The following is an 18,137-nucleotide window of genomic DNA, read 5'->3' as shown; positions in this document are numbered from 1 at the left end:
ATCGTAGTATTGCATAACTGACGGCCGAAAAGTATGAAAATAATTTCAAAGTATTGGATATTTTGGCCTCTTATGTACATTGCAAAGGTCAGCTGGTATCTGCTGCCGACACCTTCGATTTTTTTGATTTCTCTTAAGTTAACTAATATTTTGGGACTTAAGTATCGTTATGTGATCTTTCCTTTATGCTTTCATTTCCAAAATAAAATGAAGGAAATCATACAATCATGCTACAAGTTTTATGAAATAAAATTGACCCTTACCACTTCCCGGTTGAGAAACGCTGGATTGCATCACTTACCATCAACTATAACCACCTGCCTAAGGTTTACGGCACTAAAACCACTGTTATTAAGCTCGGGTATCTGTTTCAATCCAAAATTATCTGACGACCCTTCGTTTTAGATTGGTCGCTGGTTTCGTAAATTGCTTCTACTTGACGTCGCAACGCGCAAAATAACACGGCAGCTATTAAATAGGTAAACTGGCCACTTTCACTTGTATTATCACACAGGGTGGCCGTCTTTTACCGTCTGGTGTTTACGATACGATCAATCATAACTAGAAATATGGAGTTTACCATTACGACGGTCAGGTGGACTTTGGTTTGTTTATACGCAAGACAAACTGATCCACTGATCCAACCCAAATGTTTCTCCGATCGCACTAGTTTGCTCACATAACCACTTCGACGTGTTGACTTTTAGCGGTAGAGAAATTAGCATTAGCAAAAAGCGATCGATCATACTTTCAAAATCGGCGTATTTTCCGACCCCCGTCGATTGGTTTTGTCCTGCTGTGCGTTTGACCAAATCGTTATTCGTCATCTGGGAGCGATCCTAAGCCTGGAAGAGGTGTCAACAACACAAAAGCACACAAACAAAATACAGTATAGGGACTCTACTAGTTATTTTAAAGTTTTTTTTCTTAATTTATGCTTTAAAAATAAAGTATGTAGTGGAAGAATTTAGTACAAATATTTCGATTAAAGCTTTAAACTTTATCATGAGCCTAATGCCCCATCTTCATAAATGAAAACGGCTGCTTTTACGCGGCTTAAAATGCTGTAAAGGTCAAGAAAATCAAGCGCTTAACACCTTTCGTTTACAGCAGCGATTAGGCCGTTCTTCAAAGCTGCCCTTTGTTTAGTGTTTCCACGGGTCTTTCAAATCGCGAGTCAAATCTGCGAACCGACGAGGCTCCATTATAGTCCGCCCTTGTTCTTTGACGATAAAGGCGCGAAAAAACGTGTAACAACGCGTCTAATTGAGAATTCCAAATCGACATCGTGGCGCAAACAAACCGCGCGACGTTATCTAAGCCCGCGGAACAGGCACTGCAACTTTTTCCACGTTTTAATAAAAAATCAAAGTACATCGTCCGACTCAAAACATTGCCTTTTTCTGGTCGAACATCCGAATTTGATTAACGTTAAAATCCTTTTAGAACAGTTCAACGTTTTCCTTCGCTCTCAGCGTCTATAGAAAAAAAAATATCCGCGTTTATTTTGCATTTTTTTAATTTTATGAAGTTCTTTCTTGCACCCTCCAATGTAAAGTGAAACGTAAACATTTTCGCTGCTGCAATTGTAAAAACAAGTTGTAAGTAAGAAAAAAAATATGTCGCTGTTACTTTGTAATTAGTTCAATTTTTTTAAATCTTTTGCGGGGGATACGGGCTACCATTTTTAACACATGTATAATTTAGCTGAAAAACGCGGCAGGCGGCAAAATGCATTCACGCTATTAACTCCGTAACTGTCCTTGACGGTAAATGATGTGTGCGGTGCGTGCAATTGACTTTACAACGGGAAATATCTCATAAAACCCAGCTAAACGTTTTCTTATTGTTTCCGCTTGAGCACTGCCGAAACCGTCTACGCGTGTTCTTGCGGCTGTAGCGAACCCTCTGTGGGTGAACAAGCGGGAGGATATGTATTGAATGGCAGCTTGGCCTCAAACCAACCGTGTTGTTTGCAATACAGCGGATAATCCGGACTAAAGCGCAAAGTTGCGCCGCGAACCGCCTCTCGAAGCGAGCAATTTCGTGAGATTTACTGCCACCGCCGCGGTTTGTCATCTGAAGGCCCCTTCGTCACAAGATGTACTGTGATAACATACCTCTGTTGTGACAACCGCATCTGGCCTCGAAATCCCCAAGCCGTGTAAGATCGCCCATTCGGTCGGCCACCTCGCGTGCACCTTTTAACCGTTTTTGTCGAATTGCGATTGAAAGCGTAGAGCTCTAATGCTACATAATAACTAGCTAACGGTTTCGATCCGGCCGATCGCGTTACTAACTATATGGCATCGTTTCCACGGACCAGGCATACCCTTAAAAGCTGCAAAACATCTAGCTTATACAATGGTAAACTGGCGGTTAATTTGACTTTAGTATTACAAAACCTGGTTATTTATAGGCTAAGGAATGTGTTTATACGTTAGAAAATTATACGTAAACACGCAAATATTTATATCCTTTCATACGTACCAGTATATGGCACCATCATACTCTTATGTAACGTAGACTGGTCTCAGGGACAAAAAGAACAAAAATCTTGTTTTTTAAAACCGTTGTACTCATATTGAACATCGAAACGTTCACATTGCCTTTGGTAATAATGGAACGTTTTTTCAACTATAAAATTAGAAGCTTGCAATTTGCAAAACTTTCGGCTCCAAATATATATAATATATATAGATCGCATACATGTATTTACAAATCATATACTTGCTGTTTTTATCCCTATTCATTCATATTTTCAACTATGTTCCCATTCAACCGGGCCAAGCCCATAACTCATTCAATCCCTAGCGAAAGCCACGACGTTAAAAACTCTGATCAAATGAAAACTGTAGCGATTTTGTTTCGACAAAAAATGTAGCAATTTTGTTTCGACCGCCTATTTACGCCCCACTACTTCGCACCGACCCCAATACGGGGCGCGTTTTCACCCAACAACGCACACTGCATCAAGCATACCGTCTAACCCGCCGCCGTGTTGTTTGTCTGTTCGCGTTTAGCGCCCAGTTCCGCGCCGCTGGACATCACGGTGACCCCGATGGACGATGATACGACAGCTGCGCAAATCAACTGGCAGCCACCGGAGGAACCGAACGGGGTACTCGACGGTGAGTTGCGAAAGCTTTCGCGATTACGGCAGCGTGTAATTTTAGTTCCTTCGCGCCTGTTTTTTTGTCTGTGTCGGGGTTTATTAAAAGTGGCCGAAAATGAACAAAAATGGGTATTTTTGACCGAAATGCTTTTTTCCGGAATCCATAGTTGGATTTTGGGTCAAATTATTTTTCGTATTACATAAAGGTAAAATTAAAGAACTCCACATTTTTTCCCATTGCAATTTCTCGAAATAGTAAGTTGCCGCTTTTTTTGAAATTCTTATAGGCGTTTTTGAATTCAAAAATATCAAAAAGATTGTTCTACCAAAAATAGTTTTTCATGTCCTAAAAATACAAATTTCATGATTCCGAATGTCCCAGAAGCCAACAGGTGCACTTTTAAGTGCTGTCCATCGTAAAAAACAAATTGCCCTCAACCGGATCATTTACGAGCAAATCAGTCCGCTTTTTACGGACGTAGAGCATCAGGCGTCTCAGGTGGCCAAGAAAAATTGCTCGCCGCCAATCCCAGGTGCCAACAAACACGTTTCGATCGCTTTACGATCGCCGTCGTCCTTGCGGTTCCGCGTGTGCGCCGCTGCAATAAACCGCTGTCGGGCAGATGTCCTTCAAACGGGGAAATGTCGGATTAGAAGGGCCTCGAGCTTCGCAATATTGCGCGCCTCTCCTTTCGCGGTAATTAGCGGAACAAACTGTTCCCGCTCATCTCTTCGTATAGTCGCCCACCCAGTTTCTTGTTATTTGTTACGAGCGATTTCCTACTCAGAAGGGAATTAACGATTTGTTCGAATGAAAGAAGGGCGACGAACGAACAGCTGGTAATTACAAGGCACCGATTTTTGTTTGCAAAAAAAAAACATTCATTATGCGGCTATTTTGGTTTACTGGCTTAAGATAATTGGATTTTTATTTGCTGTTTGTAGGCCACCTGCTGTATAGTTACAGAAAAAAATTTACTCTTATTTAAAGCAAACGTTTTTTATTTTATTACTAGATCTTATAAATTTTAAGGATTAAATTGTTTGTTAATTTATATAAAAAGGTGTATACCAAAAGCAAACATATATTCCCCATTCAGGAACATCCGTGCCATTTAAAAATACGGCAAAACACACCAAAAACGCACTCGCAAACGCAATAATGCCTTTTTCTTAAAAGCAATCCTAAATCACACCGAAATACGAAGCTCGCAATAGAAACGCGGCCTGTTTATGACAGCTGGATTCCCCAAGGCTTAAAGGCCTGCTCAGAAGACCCAATTATTGGAAAATTATAGTATAACGGCTCATTTTGTTCTTTAGGCATTTGCCCGCATTTTAAAAAGGTCGGTGTCAGCACTTTTTTGTGGGCCTGAAAAAAGTTAAATAATAAATGCAAACAATAATACAAAATTTTACTGCATATAGAACAAAGTAAGTCCTTCTTTTTTGCGATTTGTATTGTGGTACTGCGGAAATTAGTTTTTTCCTGCTTATCTACGATTTGTTTTAGACATAATTTATTTTTTTTTTATTTGTTTTTAGACATAATGAGTTTCACCTAAAAATAGTTATTGCATGAACTTGTTATATACACCAAATATGCTTGTTTTTTCTGCATCCATATAATATATAAACGAATATACATAATTACATACCAATATATATAATATAATGCATTTTATTTTATTTTATCTTTTTTTAATTAAAAAATTATAAATATATATATATATATATATATATATATATATATTGCAGGTTACCTCATCTTCTACACGACCGACCCGAACCGCGCTATGGGCAACTGGGTGATCGAACCAGTCGTGGGCGACAAACTCTCACACGAGATCACAGGACTGACTCGCGACACCCTCTACTACTTCAAGGCCCTGGCCCGAAACTCGGTGGGAACTGGGCCCTACTCGAAGATGGTCGAGTACAGAACTGCAAGCGGTGAAGCGGTCGAGGGTGAGTGTTTAACAATAAAAAAAAATAATTGCGTGAAAGTGTATCCTAACCCAGTGGTTCGCAACCGGGGTGCCGCGGCACTCTAGGGTGCCATTTTTAACGCTCAAGGGTGCCGAGAGATATTTTTAATTATTTAGGATTCCAATTTTTTCTCTATTGGTGAGCTTCTTGATACAATTTTTTGTTTACGATAAAAGTGTCGAAAATTAAAAAGGTTTTATCAACCTTGTTGCACAGTGAATATGCCGTTTCAATCTCGTTTATTGTAACGTTAGAGTTCACCACTTAGCAAAAATACGAGCAGGGATGTCGCGAACTATTTTTAATTTCTGTAGGGTGTCGCAAGCCCCAAAATGGTTGCGAAACAATGACCTAACCATATATATAGAGTTACTTGCCGTCTGCAAAGCACCTAAGCGGAGTGTGGAACCAACTAAACTTGATTGTTTGTATAAATGAAGAAAATGTAAACTAAAAAGCTGCCTGCTTTGAATCTGACGAATCTTGAAGTAAATTTAAAACAATACAGGTTAAAAGCAGGAATATTTTTTTAACTAATCATAAATAAATGTGTACCCAAATTTACCTTTTTTTAAGTAAGTACTTATCGCACTTTTTAAGTAAATTACTACATCGCACGTTGTTTAAGCTGAAAGATATTATCAACAAGCGATAGGGCACTATCCATCAAGCAGAAATTCCAACAGATAGCTACGGTTAAATACCCATAACAAATCTTAACCACCCAAAACAAATGATAAACATGGCTATGGTTTTTGAAAGGCCTTGAAAATTATTGATTTTACCATTTTTATTGAATTTATGAGTATTATCTTTCTTTACCATTTTTTTTTGGGGGGGGGGGGTATAAATGTTACCATTTTTATTGGGTTTATGCATATTATTTTGCTTTACCATTTTTGGGGGGTTTATAAATTTTACCATTTTTATAATGAATATTATTAATTTAGTAAAGACCTAGGCTAACATAGCAACAGACCACAAAACGGAATTTTAATTTTAGACTGCTGAAAATTCACAGTTTCGCAGTGCTTGTTTTGTTTATTGTTTGGGACAACCAAAGGGCAGGTATTACAACGTAAAGAAGTATCTAAACCCAACACAGTGCGTATAGCCGTATTTACGAAACCACTGAAGGCCGTGCTATTCGTAATATATATCGTCTCTTCTAAGCAGCTTAAAGTTTGCCATATTAGCAATAACTAAGCGATTTACCTTACTTGTTTTCAGTGACCAACAGCTGGGACATGCCAGCCTGGATGTGGTACGTCATCATTGGAGGCGTGACGTTGCTCGTGCTCTGTACCGCCATCATCGCCACGCTCGTCATGTGCAGAAATCGACGCATGTCCAAACCGAGGTAAAATAACTGGATACATTTTAACAGTAGTTTCCAAGTCCACATAATAGCGTGCCTCTGAAATAAACTAGAAGGAATGGTTTGCCCACTATAGTGCTCACGAATAGCTCAATTGTTTCATTTTCGAGTTGCCTTAAGATATTTTTCAGGCGTTTACAACTTTCCTTAAATTTCTTCCTGGTGTTTGCGCAAATAGTTCGCAATACACGCCTGTTGTAAACAGGTACATATCAAAGTGCGATTTCAAGCGCCTTTAAAGAAGCGGTTATGTATGCGTAGTTTTACAGAGTAACATCCAGATGTTGAAAATTAATAGAATTATTCGAAACGTTCAAAATAATGCCTACTTCTGTATGGCCTTTGATATTCCAACTGGCATAGAGTGTTTGCCGAAATCAAAATTCCAAGGGTTCAAATAAAGCTAGCATTGAAATATTACAAACGACGCATAACACTGACGTTCTTTGGAAAACATTACACAATAAAATCTTAAGAAAAACTAAACTGACCTTTTAACTTGTTGAGTCGGGGTCGGCGCAAAAGTAAAAAATATTTTTTTTTGGAAACGCGCACTTGTTTTAACCCTGTGTTAAACAAACGCCGAAGTTTCATAGCACAACGATCAAAGCAAGTCGAACAAAAACTACAGCATCACCTGTATCTTCCCAATTCACCAGAAAACCGTCGCGACACGACAGCTTCAAGAGCAGCAACGGCCGTCTGCCGCCCACTCCCGGCCACAAGGCCATGGAAGCCTCCCAGCTGCGGGCTCCTTCGCTCTCCAGCGATTCCTGGCTCAACACTGCCAACTCACGTCTGTTGGCGGAAGGCGGCGACGGGCGTTACCACCATCCTATGCACCACTCAACCGCCGCCCCCTACCTTTACTCGGGAGCCTACAACCAGTACGGCGGCCAAATGTCCGAAATGCTGCCGCTCGCCGCCGGACCTCAGCAAGGTGGTTTGGGTGTTTTTTGTTTTGTTATGTGGAATGCGGATTTTCGAAGTTGGAATGTTGGAATGTTAGCTTTGCACCGCGTAGATACCGACTGGCTCGTTTGGTTATTTGGCGTCCCAATATGGACTTGAACTATTTTTAAAGACTTTTATTTACTAAAAAGTTGTTTTATTTTATCATGATTGTAGTAAACAGCAGAACCGCGATCCAGAGATTTTACTACATTAGTAAATTTGACGAAATGCATGAAATAAATGGAATAGTAGCTACAAATGAAATTATAGAATTCAAATTAAAGGAATTAGGTGCCTATTAGGCCAAATAAAAGATAAAAAATGTATGTAAACTCGCAATGATTTTAATCTGGATATTATTCACTTTGTTTATACTGTATCTTATAAGGTAAGCTGAACGTAAAACTCAAACAAACTCCACGTAAAAAAAACGCACATGTCCCGAATGTACAGTATAAACCTAAAGACGTTAAGTTAAAAAAGATAAATCATATACTGTTTTACTGTTAAGCAATGATTTTTATGTTCTATCTAAATTTATTATTTTAAATGTCGTTTTCTGCAGATCCGAGCATGTTTATGGGCAGCTACCGCTTCCAGGCCTACCCCAGCAGCGGGGTGGACGTGTTCAGCAACGCCGGCAAGCGTTCGGTCGACCTGCAAAGCCACTATTCAGGTTTGTTCGCTCAGAGAGGCGACGCTTTTCCTCAAATTTATTTAAACGACATTAATCGGCCACAATCGAGTCGTTGTTTTGTATAATTTTTTTGTATTGCGTTTTTGCCGTTTTGAGTGCGAAATTAGTGTCGCTTTTGAAAACGTTTGTCTCGAAATGCGCATTTTTTGTTTAATGTTTAAGTGACGCCGATTAAAATGTAACGGCCTCTTTTTTAGCAATTTCGAAATTTTTACAGTAGTGTTGGCTAAATTAATTTTTATTGGAAGCATTAGTTTTAACTTGGCACTTAAACTCGAAGAAACTGGCCGATGAAGAATTGCTCTTAACTAGAAAACTAAGAACTCCCTCAAATCGCCCAAATAAAAATTAAGTTTTTTTAATTGCCATTTACTTTGGAAAACTGTAATTGATTTGCACTAAATCGTTATGTTATTTCCTGGTTGCAGATGTGGGCAGTGGTGGACACACGGAAGACGGGCGCGGCACGCGACACGACTCATTCAATCGCAACCCACATAGGACGACAGACGGACGGTACAGCCCGAACCACGGCCTTACCCAACTAGGCGGTAAGTTTACTTTGGAGAAGTGAGAGTGTGATTGACTTGAAAGTGGACGTGGGCCTGTAACAATGTGTAACATGCAATACAATCATTCGGGAAGTGTTCCTTGGGTGCCTTGATTCAATATGTATGAAAACCGCCACTTGAGCTGTAAAAACACAACTTCGGAAACTGTGAATAAAAAAATCACGACGTATTAATCCATAAACCAGTGGTTCGCAACCTTTTCCATCCCTTGGACCGATTTAACCGCTATTTAAACTTAATTCCCCTCTAATAAAAACAGTGCCTAACCTCTTCGAAACCGCAACCTTTTAAGTCGCTTATTATTAGTAATCTGCTTTGCTGACTGATATTTGAATGAAAACAATATATGCAGTTAAAGTAAATAATAGAAAGTATACTCAGAGCGCTATGTGGCACAATAATAATAAGGAAGTGTACACTTTAGTCAAAGTTTTCTCTTGCTTGCGAATAGGACCCGCACTTTTAGATTTCTTTAAGTAGGCTCTGTTCATAATATGCAATTATGCATCAATAGATTCCAACCTATACTAAAACGTGCTTTTATGGTCAAATTTTGAGTACCCTTCTTAAATCTTCCAAAATCCCCTCTGGTTAAGAACCTCTGCCTTAAACCATCCAAGTTTGAGAAAACTCGCAATCTGGTATCGGAAGAGATCGCTATACTCTTTGCCCCAAATCGCTATGGGAATAAAATGGAAATTCCTACATTCAACCCAACGCAGCTTGCGTTTGTTCCACAGAGCGCCACTGCGACAGCGCCTACGGTAGCGACCATCCCCTTTTCCCTGCCGAGCCGTCGAGCCCGCGTGCCACCATTCAGCACGGCCAGTCTTACGCCAAGAACAGGCAGCTTCCTAACGCACTGCACACAAGGGGTAAGTCATTTGCTGGTTGCCCGCCTCATTTGCTGGTAACGCTCATAGATATACCGATCTTGTGATAGTGCGTTTTGTACAATAATTGGCTTAAGTTTTGGTTCAAAGTAAGTTCATATTTGACTTAATAAAAAAAAATACAGTGGGCTTAGCCGTTAAACTTTCCAGATTTGAATAACTTATTTTAAACGTTTATTCTGCAGGTAAAACGTCATCTCTAGGCAGTTCTGAGAGCGGTCAAGGCGCGGAAATCGCCGACAGCGCCGTGGACAGTCGATCGGTAAGTTGTCAATCTATGAGGGCATTTCGTCCCTAGGGTTAACTTGTTACATTTGTAGCATTGCTGACACGCCAACGACATTGCGTAACGTGTTGGTCACCTATTTAAAGCACCCTCTTACATTTCTGCAAGTGATGTACTGTATACTTGCTGCAATAGGATTGTTCATCTGAGCAGTTCTTTCATAGTTCATCATTTTTTAGCGAAAAGTTTAACAAGGATCAGGGATAACACCTTCTACTCCAATTACCCTTAAATATTTTTTCTCGACATACTTTGCAATAGTCTCATTTTTCTGGTCTATAATAGTCGATAATGCGAGATTCAACAAATTTCGACTAATTGTTCTAGTTTATTTCATATTTTAAATAAACCGCCGCACTGGGTTTTCTCAGTAATTAGTCATGTATTTTGACTATTTCAAACGTGCTGCAACCTTATTTCCTAAAAAGACAGTAAAATGTCAAATTTCCTTTTTTCGCGCAGGAGTCGCTATCGACGGATGACATGAACGCCGACATGGCGAACGCGATCAACTTCGTGAACGACATGAAAGCGGCGCAGTATTAGCGGCACTCACGCGGCGGACAATCACATGACAGCTCTCACGAGCAAAAGCGCGCAAAACGAACTCGCAACGCAACCCCGGCATCGGGAACTTTACTGCGTTGGCCAGGACAAGCGCCTCACCGCGCTTTATAACGATGCTGCTACGATACATTCTTTTCGCCTTTGTACGCGTGTTGTTATGCGGAGACTGGTCGAGTGTGTTTGTTTACATGAGAGAGGCGTTTCCGACATTCGGAGCGAGTCGAGCTTCAGCTTCAACGTTGATTTGCGACCAGGTGGCATTCTGTGTCTGTCGTCGTCACTCGTCAACGTGTGCTGGATGCATAGGGCTGCCTTGTTGCTTTTTGTTTCCGGAAAAACAGACCCCGCTGCTATTTCTGGCCTGTCTCGTGTGACAGCGGTGTTAAGTTATTTTCGTCTTTTTTTTATTTGCTCACTAACTATTGTAAAGTCTTCCAGTTGCTCAATCGCGCCAAACCTTTTCTGAAGATATCGATAGCCAGAAAACAACTATTCGATAACTTAACTTCACGTTTATCATGCTTTCATTTTTAAATCATTTGGGGTGCTGCGACGTTTGTTTAGAACAAAAAAACGATAAAATCGTAACATTTTTCACAGAATCACGATATGAAAGGTTCCTCTGTTTATCAAACCGGAATATACCACTGTTAAAGCTATTTGGTAAAACTGCCGTTTTCAGACAGAGTTTGTCTCGTCGTTTTACGTAGAAATGAAGCTTGTATTGTAGGCGTGCCAATATCAAAGTGAAGGTGTTTTAGTAGTTATCCCCGCTACATATCAAGTGTACGATTTACCACCAACAGTATAAACCTCACTGTTTTCTATCTTCATATATATGATCATTGTAATCACACCAATTGTAGAATTGTTATTACTTTTCATATAATACATACATTCATTTTGTAGGCTGACCATTAGTTAAACCACACTGTTTTTTTCGTTTTAAGCGTTACAGTCATGTAGCATATTCCATAAACATTTTTTCATATACAATTATACATACAGCCCCTTACCGACTGTTGACTTTTATCTTTGGGTGCACAAAACTGTTCAAATAGTTGTGTTTTTGATATGACTAAAATTGCGGTGCTGGTTTGTAATTTGCTGTTTATGGTGCGTTCACACCGAAAACTTTATTTACTCGAAATTGAACCCTGACCTCTGACATGCTGTTAAAAGTAACCCTAAGCTGCTCTTCTGTATACTGACTAACGTAATCTCTGTATTTTTGTACATACTCAGTAGGTGCATTCGCTTTTCCGTGTTGCACAGACTAGGTCTATTTTCGTTGGCTGATGCGATGCTTAATTTTTTTTCATCACGTTCGCTTCCAATGTGTAATCGTTTTCGTTGTATATTTTTTAATGTTTTAAATGGATAAAAAATGTCCCTGACGTGTATTATACTCGAAACAAACAAATGTGTAAACACGTATTGACTCGTCCATAAGAACACCCAATTATTTCTCATCCTCATTCGCACACAACCACGGTGTTTTCTTTCCACACTTTCCGACAGCAGGGTAAAACTATGCACGTCACTTCTTCTTCCTCGAGCGTGCTTTGTCGCTATCAAGCAGCACCGCTTCGCACAGTTAAGCAAGGCTGGGCAACAAAAAAATGACCCCTCAACTGTTTTTGACGCTTCGCCTGTTAGTTAGAGAGGCAATAGCGCATTAAATGGGTTCATGTTTAACGAAAGTAATAACATGTGGTTGGCGCGGTCATGACACGTGATTACTAAACAAAATAAGCACAAAAAAACGAGACGCAAGCTGTTACTCAGTTCTTAAGGCTGCGAGCGCAAGAAAATAACGCGTCCTTATTCCATGTTGCGATTTCCGCAGCTGACGTATAACCAATTCACAGCTATGCTGCATGCTTCGTCATTCGGTTGAACTTTTTTGTTTTCTGTTTCTTTAGCAGCTTTTAGCTTAGGCGAGCGTCGCTTTCTTTTGCGGTTGGTTGTGTGTTGCAGTGTTTTGGCATTTTCTTGTTTTTTGTACTTTGTTTTTATTTTGCGCCTTGCCTTTACTTTTTGTAAATCGCTCGTATTTTGTGAAATAAAACCGAAAAAGGTGCCCTGTTTTTTGTCTGTATAAAATTAGCAAAACTGGAAGACATTCGCAATAAAAAGAGTAAAATTTGCCGTTTTTAAACCTTATAATAACATGAAAAGTTTGTTCGCAGGTCGGTTTGGGAAATGTTGCGTTTATTGCAGGAGTTTGGCAAAAGCACGATACGGATTTTCTTCCGTTGTACGCCATTTGGTACTGGGATTACAGGTTTGCTTAAATATCACAGTCGAACAAATACTGAAACCGCACTGTTCGCATTTTAAACACTTCGATTAAACATCAGTAAACAGTAAAATTTAGTCGTCGTTCTGTTATTTTTGGAGTCGGGTGCATTCGAGTCGTTATTGTTGAACATTTCGTTAAATGCAGTGAATTTAAATACTGAATTGTTGTTCGTTTAACGCAGTGGTCGGCAAATTTTTTTTGTCGCGGCCCAAAGTAGTATTTTCAGAGCTATTGAAGGCCCACGTAAAACCACTACGAAAAAGTGGCGGATTCGGGATATTTGACTTTAAGGTGAAATATAATACGGCGTCTTGGTGCCCAAAACATTGCCATATCATAATGTAAAACATACTATAAAACGGAGAATATACGCGCGAAGCGCAAAAATATATTCAATTACCGGTACTTTCAGTTAAAGTTAGCAAAAAATATAGTTGGACAGGCTCCCACATTTGGCACGCGGGTCTTTCTAAGCTGAGCCAATTTAAAAATTATATGCCACACCAACTTTTAAAAGAAGTGCAATGAATGCACGACTATCGCGCGGCCCACAAATACATTAAGCAATTCAAAAGTGATACACGGGCCACTAAAATTGGTTCTGCGGCCCACAGTTTGCCGATCCATTCGAATTAAACCATTTACTTACTTTGAAAAAAAAAACTTTGCCTGTTTAAACTTAATAAAAATAAAAATAAAGTGCTGGAGTTTCGTCGAAAAAAAAAAAAAAAAACTATTTACAGACCAATAAAAATGAAAACTTATTTGCAAACCCAAAAGAAAACCATAACCAAGTCAATAACACTGATTTATTGTAGAATTATAGCTTTCGCATTTATGTTTTTCAAAAATAATGAAAAGCTTTCTTATTTTTTTTTAAAACATAGGGTGTAATTAGTTTTTTTCCCTATAGACCAGTATATAACAATGAAAAAAAAAATATATATATATATATACTTTTCCTCGACATTGAACCTAACTTGCGTTATAAAAAAATAACAAAAAATAACAAAAAAACACTGCGTCGTCGCTTACGTGAAACGTAATTTTCATAATAATATTTTGATTCATATTTTAACGAGAATCAACCAACAAACTAAAGTTTAAACGCAAATTACTTGTTAACGAAAAACAATTTTTAACCGCTTTTTGGGTGCCCGACAATATAAAGTAAACGAGTTGACTTTGTGCAGAGGCGATATCGTAGCAGCTAAGTTATTATACGGCCTACGGTCCATTAATTAAAGAAATTACATTCTAGACTTCAAAAGTAAAATTCAAAGTGTTCGTTTTAACCTTTTATTCAACTAACATCATTTGCTTCCAAATTGTGAAAGCGGCTTCTACAAAAACATAAATGTGAAAAACGAAATAAACAATTTTGAATTCTCACTGTCTGGTTCTCACGGAGAAACTGAGCTCTTCGTCGTCAACCAACAAACGAAAGTTTAATCGAGGATTACTTAAAACGAAACTTAAAAAGGTTTAAAAATGTCTTCTTCAAGATTGGCGCCGTGCTGCTTGACAAGCCGTGAGCTTGTCCGATCTAGGAAGTAACTTCGAGCTTGGCTTAGCTGGGCGATTGTAAGAAGACTGTTAGTTGGTTGGAGGTTAATTGAAACGAATGGAAATCACTGAAAACGGTTGTTTCATAAACCAACAACGCATTTTTCTAGATGTTACAGCTATATTAGAAAGTTACAAACATTGCGCCTACAAATAACCACAACTCACCAAAAAAATCGGCTAAAGAAATTGAGACATCTTCGAAAAAACGGAACTTAAATTAAAAAAAAAAAACTTACATATTAGAAAAATAATATTTTGTTTTATACTAATAAAAAAAAATATTTTTTAGCCAGTCAAAATATTCGCATTTTGCCCAAACGCACTTCGAGAAACCGCAAATTATCATTTATTCATTCTGAATTCATTTTCACAAAAACAGTAGCGTTTGTGGATTCTAAAGATTGGTTGTTAAAAGACTTCTGGTGAAAATACACAGTTCATCTCAAGTTGGATTTCAAATTCAACAATTTTCCCAAAACGACTTCTAAATAACAGGTTGACGACATGGAGCTTATCGCAGCCTACAAATAGTTATAAGAACGAGATTTGTCTGTTTGATATAACGCTCGACTATTTATTATAGCGCATTTCACATCATCAGTATTACCTATCTTATAACATAGGGCTAAATCGGCAAAATTGGTCAATTTCGACGTGCATATACCAGCGATTTTTTTCGAATTTTTTTTGACCTGCTCCGATTTGGCTGAAATTTTCCCAGAAGATGCGTTAGGACAATATGAATCCAACGGTGATACTTATATAGTCCAATTCTTTATAATTAACGAGAAAATGGACATTTTTTATAAAAATTATCCCAAAAAACGCGATTTTTGGCATTTTTTAAAAATCGACCTTCTCCGATTTGAGTGAAACTTTGTGCGTAGATGCGCCTTGAGTGTAGAAGCAACATGGTAAAGTTTCAACCCCCTAACACTTAAAATAAAGCTAAAAAACGACTTTAAAGTTTTTTCGATTTTTTTTTTAATTTTTCGAATTTTTGAAAAAAAAAATCCCCCTCAATATTTATCAGTGGTTAATGTTATTTAGTATTCATTATTTATTCTGACAATGTCAGATCTTCTGCGTGCAGATTAATTCACCGCCAAAACTTGTTGCTACAAAAACAGTTGACAGTAAGCACTTAACCGAGTTGCCAAACACATTCCCATCCAGTGAAGCTCTTGACGGGAGCAATTTGCTGAGCCCAAAAGCCACAAGTCAGGTGTTATTAGCTTGTTGTAATGCAAAAATGTTAAATTAAGCTTATAGCCTGCATGAGAAAATTTTCGTTTGTTGGTCGAAAGTGTAGCAAAAATTACCTAAAAAGCTGTTTCAATGAGTTTGGTAAACTGTGATTAATTTGTTTAAGCAAACCATTTGAAAAATTCAGGCCACGACAAACAAATCTCAACATACATTTACCAGTTTATTGCAAAACAAAGTGCGTTTTTTCAACTAAATAAAGACCGTAAAATTATTTTTTTTCCTTCGCCTGCTGAACTTAGCTGATAGAATGTAAGTTGTAGTAATCGTTTTGGCTCGATTCTTCCAACTGAAGAAAAGGGCCGGAAATAGCACAACACGGTTAGTGATGGTCTGAGCCCAGACCTTTATTAAACCTGTCTCCACCAGGGAACAGGTGCCACCACGAAGGTAGCGTCCGAGTTGCGAAGCGGAGTAGGGCATTTTTTTTCACGATAATTTTTATTTTTGAAAAAGTAACTTTTCGTGTAATACGCAAATATAGATATATATACATATTTTTTTTTATAAGGAACGCTTCACGATTTTGCGTGTCATCCTTGCGCAGGGGCCGTGTATTTTGGTACGAAGTTATCTACATGTAAAAAACACGTTTTTATTATCTCTATACAATAACGACAGTCTACATTTTTTTCAAATTAAAGGTTAAAAACACTAAAAAATGAACACGCAGTCAGAAACAGCTTCTGTTTTATTTTTTTTATTTTATCACAGGCAGTTTTACAACTTGTATGGGCCGGTAGGTTTATTTAGTAGGTAGGTATAAGAGGTAAATGTTTAAAACTTTCGTTTGTGGTGGAGGTGGTACAATTTTAACAGCTCGTTTTGTTGCTTTAAATAAAAGTGGTAGGATTTTAGACCAGCGCCCTTTTTTCACAAGACCATTGTTAAGTTTAATCACTTTTACATCGTAATTTCAATAAACACTTTATTATATAATTGCTATTCACAAATACCGCCGACGATTTTAATAACAGTGTTAACAACGAAAATTACCCGGAAATTAATAACACAATGAAGCTCTAATTGTATTTTACTACAAGGTATTTATATTTGGGAAAACACAATAAGCCAAAGCAACAAAACCTAAAGCAGAACAATTTATAAAACCATAGTATTAAGGCCAACGACATAATAAAGCCAAACACGCAGATTACTGTCCAGTACAGAATAAGATCAAAATCGTACCCGAATAAGGTCTAAATGGCCAAAATAACGCCTGGGGCGCCGCTTGTTTTGGCAACGGATTTTTAGTCCTGTTTGGGGTTATTGTAGGTTAATTAGTGGGTTAGAAAATGGGTTAGGGTTGAAATTAATACGGGAGTTAAAAAAATACTTAGGGGTGGGGTTTGGGGTTAGGTAAAGTGTTGTTTAGGCCTGATTCTTACCATTTAGCTCTTATCCAGACGGATTTATTTATTTATTTCGAATAAAACGTTTTTACGACTATTAAGTATTAGTCCTTTTTTGGCCTTATTCCGAACTGTGTTTTAATCTGACGAAAATATTGAAAAATTTTGCGTTTACGTATAGTCAAAGTTGGCCAAAAATATAGTTCGACAGGTACTCAGGACCACATTTGGCACGTGGGTCAGAACCACGCTCGACAATATAAAAGTTCTAAACCACATGTACTTTTAAAACAAAATGCATTGAAAGTAGTAGGGCTATCACGCGGCCCACAACTACATGATAACACTAAGCTATTCAAAAGTAACTTGCGGGCAACGAAAAATGGCTCTTCGGCCCACATTTGGGCCGTGGCCCACAGTTTGCCGACCACTGGTTTAAGGTAACAAATTCTTCCGTTTCGGTAAGAAACGTTTTGATCTTTCTGTTAAAAAATTATTCTACATTTACCCCTGCTTGTCATCACCAGGCTGAGAATTACTACTTTAAATTAATTGTAGTTTTTCGTTACAGCGCTAGAATTTACCGTAACTTTTGCCCTAATATCGCCTTTGAAAAAAAATATTTCGCTAAAAATTACTGAATGGGTAATGTGGCAAATTAAAAAAGGTCAGTAGGAGGAAAGTTTATAAATTGATTGTGTTTTAGTTGCGTGTGGAAAATGGTAAGATCTTATTTTTAGGGTAAACGAAGTTTAAAAAATAAATATACATGATAGAAAAAATAATTTTGTCGAAGTAACAGTAGTTTTCACTTAACTGCAATTTTTTTTCATAACGTTCATAACCAAAAAAATAATGCCAGACAGTTAGCCTTTTAAACGGGCCATGCTGCCATGAACATTGTCATTTTGGCGAAATAAGTTTTTTTTAATGTTTATAATATTTGATTACAGTTTACCATAAAGTTTCCAAATGTGTTTTGAAAAATAAAACAGCATCCAACCACTTTACTTTATTCGATTTTTTTGTAAATCAACCTATAAACTACTATAATGATCAGGTTTGAAGTCCATTTGTTTCTTATTTACCAAGTTTATTGTAGTTTTTTTGTTCTCTTGGGCGTAACTACTCTGTTTTGGTTGACTAACTTCTGGGTAATCCCCCTGTATTCACGTGTGCTGGTTTAATTTTCCA

At 38.1% G+C, this 18,137-nt stretch overlaps 1 protein-coding gene across 1 annotated transcript in view; it reads left to right on the top strand.

Annotated features, from left to right (window-relative positions):
* Window positions 1-12,539, top strand: part of LOC146161350 (neogenin-like) — a 35,701-nt gene extending 23,162 nt beyond the window's left edge. The window contains exons 19-27 of the mRNA XM_083384014.1: window positions 3,024-3,131; window positions 4,874-5,083; window positions 6,335-6,464; window positions 7,142-7,422; window positions 8,002-8,112; window positions 8,562-8,684; window positions 9,446-9,580; window positions 9,784-9,860; window positions 10,347-12,539. Coding sequence (XP_083240140.1) covers window positions 3,024-3,131; window positions 4,874-5,083; window positions 6,335-6,464; window positions 7,142-7,422; window positions 8,002-8,112; window positions 8,562-8,684; window positions 9,446-9,580; window positions 9,784-9,860; window positions 10,347-10,430 — 1,259 coding nt within the window. The 3' untranslated portion in view covers window positions 10,431-12,539. The remainder of the gene's footprint in view (window positions 1-3,023; window positions 3,132-4,873; window positions 5,084-6,334; window positions 6,465-7,141; window positions 7,423-8,001; window positions 8,113-8,561; window positions 8,685-9,445; window positions 9,581-9,783; window positions 9,861-10,346) is intronic.
* Window positions 12,540-18,137: the final 5,598 nt, after the last annotated feature.

This window comes from Ascidiella aspersa, chromosome 3 (assembly GCF_963924565.1).
Source record: "Ascidiella aspersa chromosome 3, kaAscAspe10.2, whole genome shotgun sequence".
NCBI classification, from domain to species: Eukaryota; Metazoa; Chordata; class Ascidiacea; order Phlebobranchia; family Ascidiidae; genus Ascidiella; species Ascidiella aspersa.
Note: the sequence above shows the minus strand (reverse complement) of the source record. Positions and strands in the feature narration are given on the sequence as shown.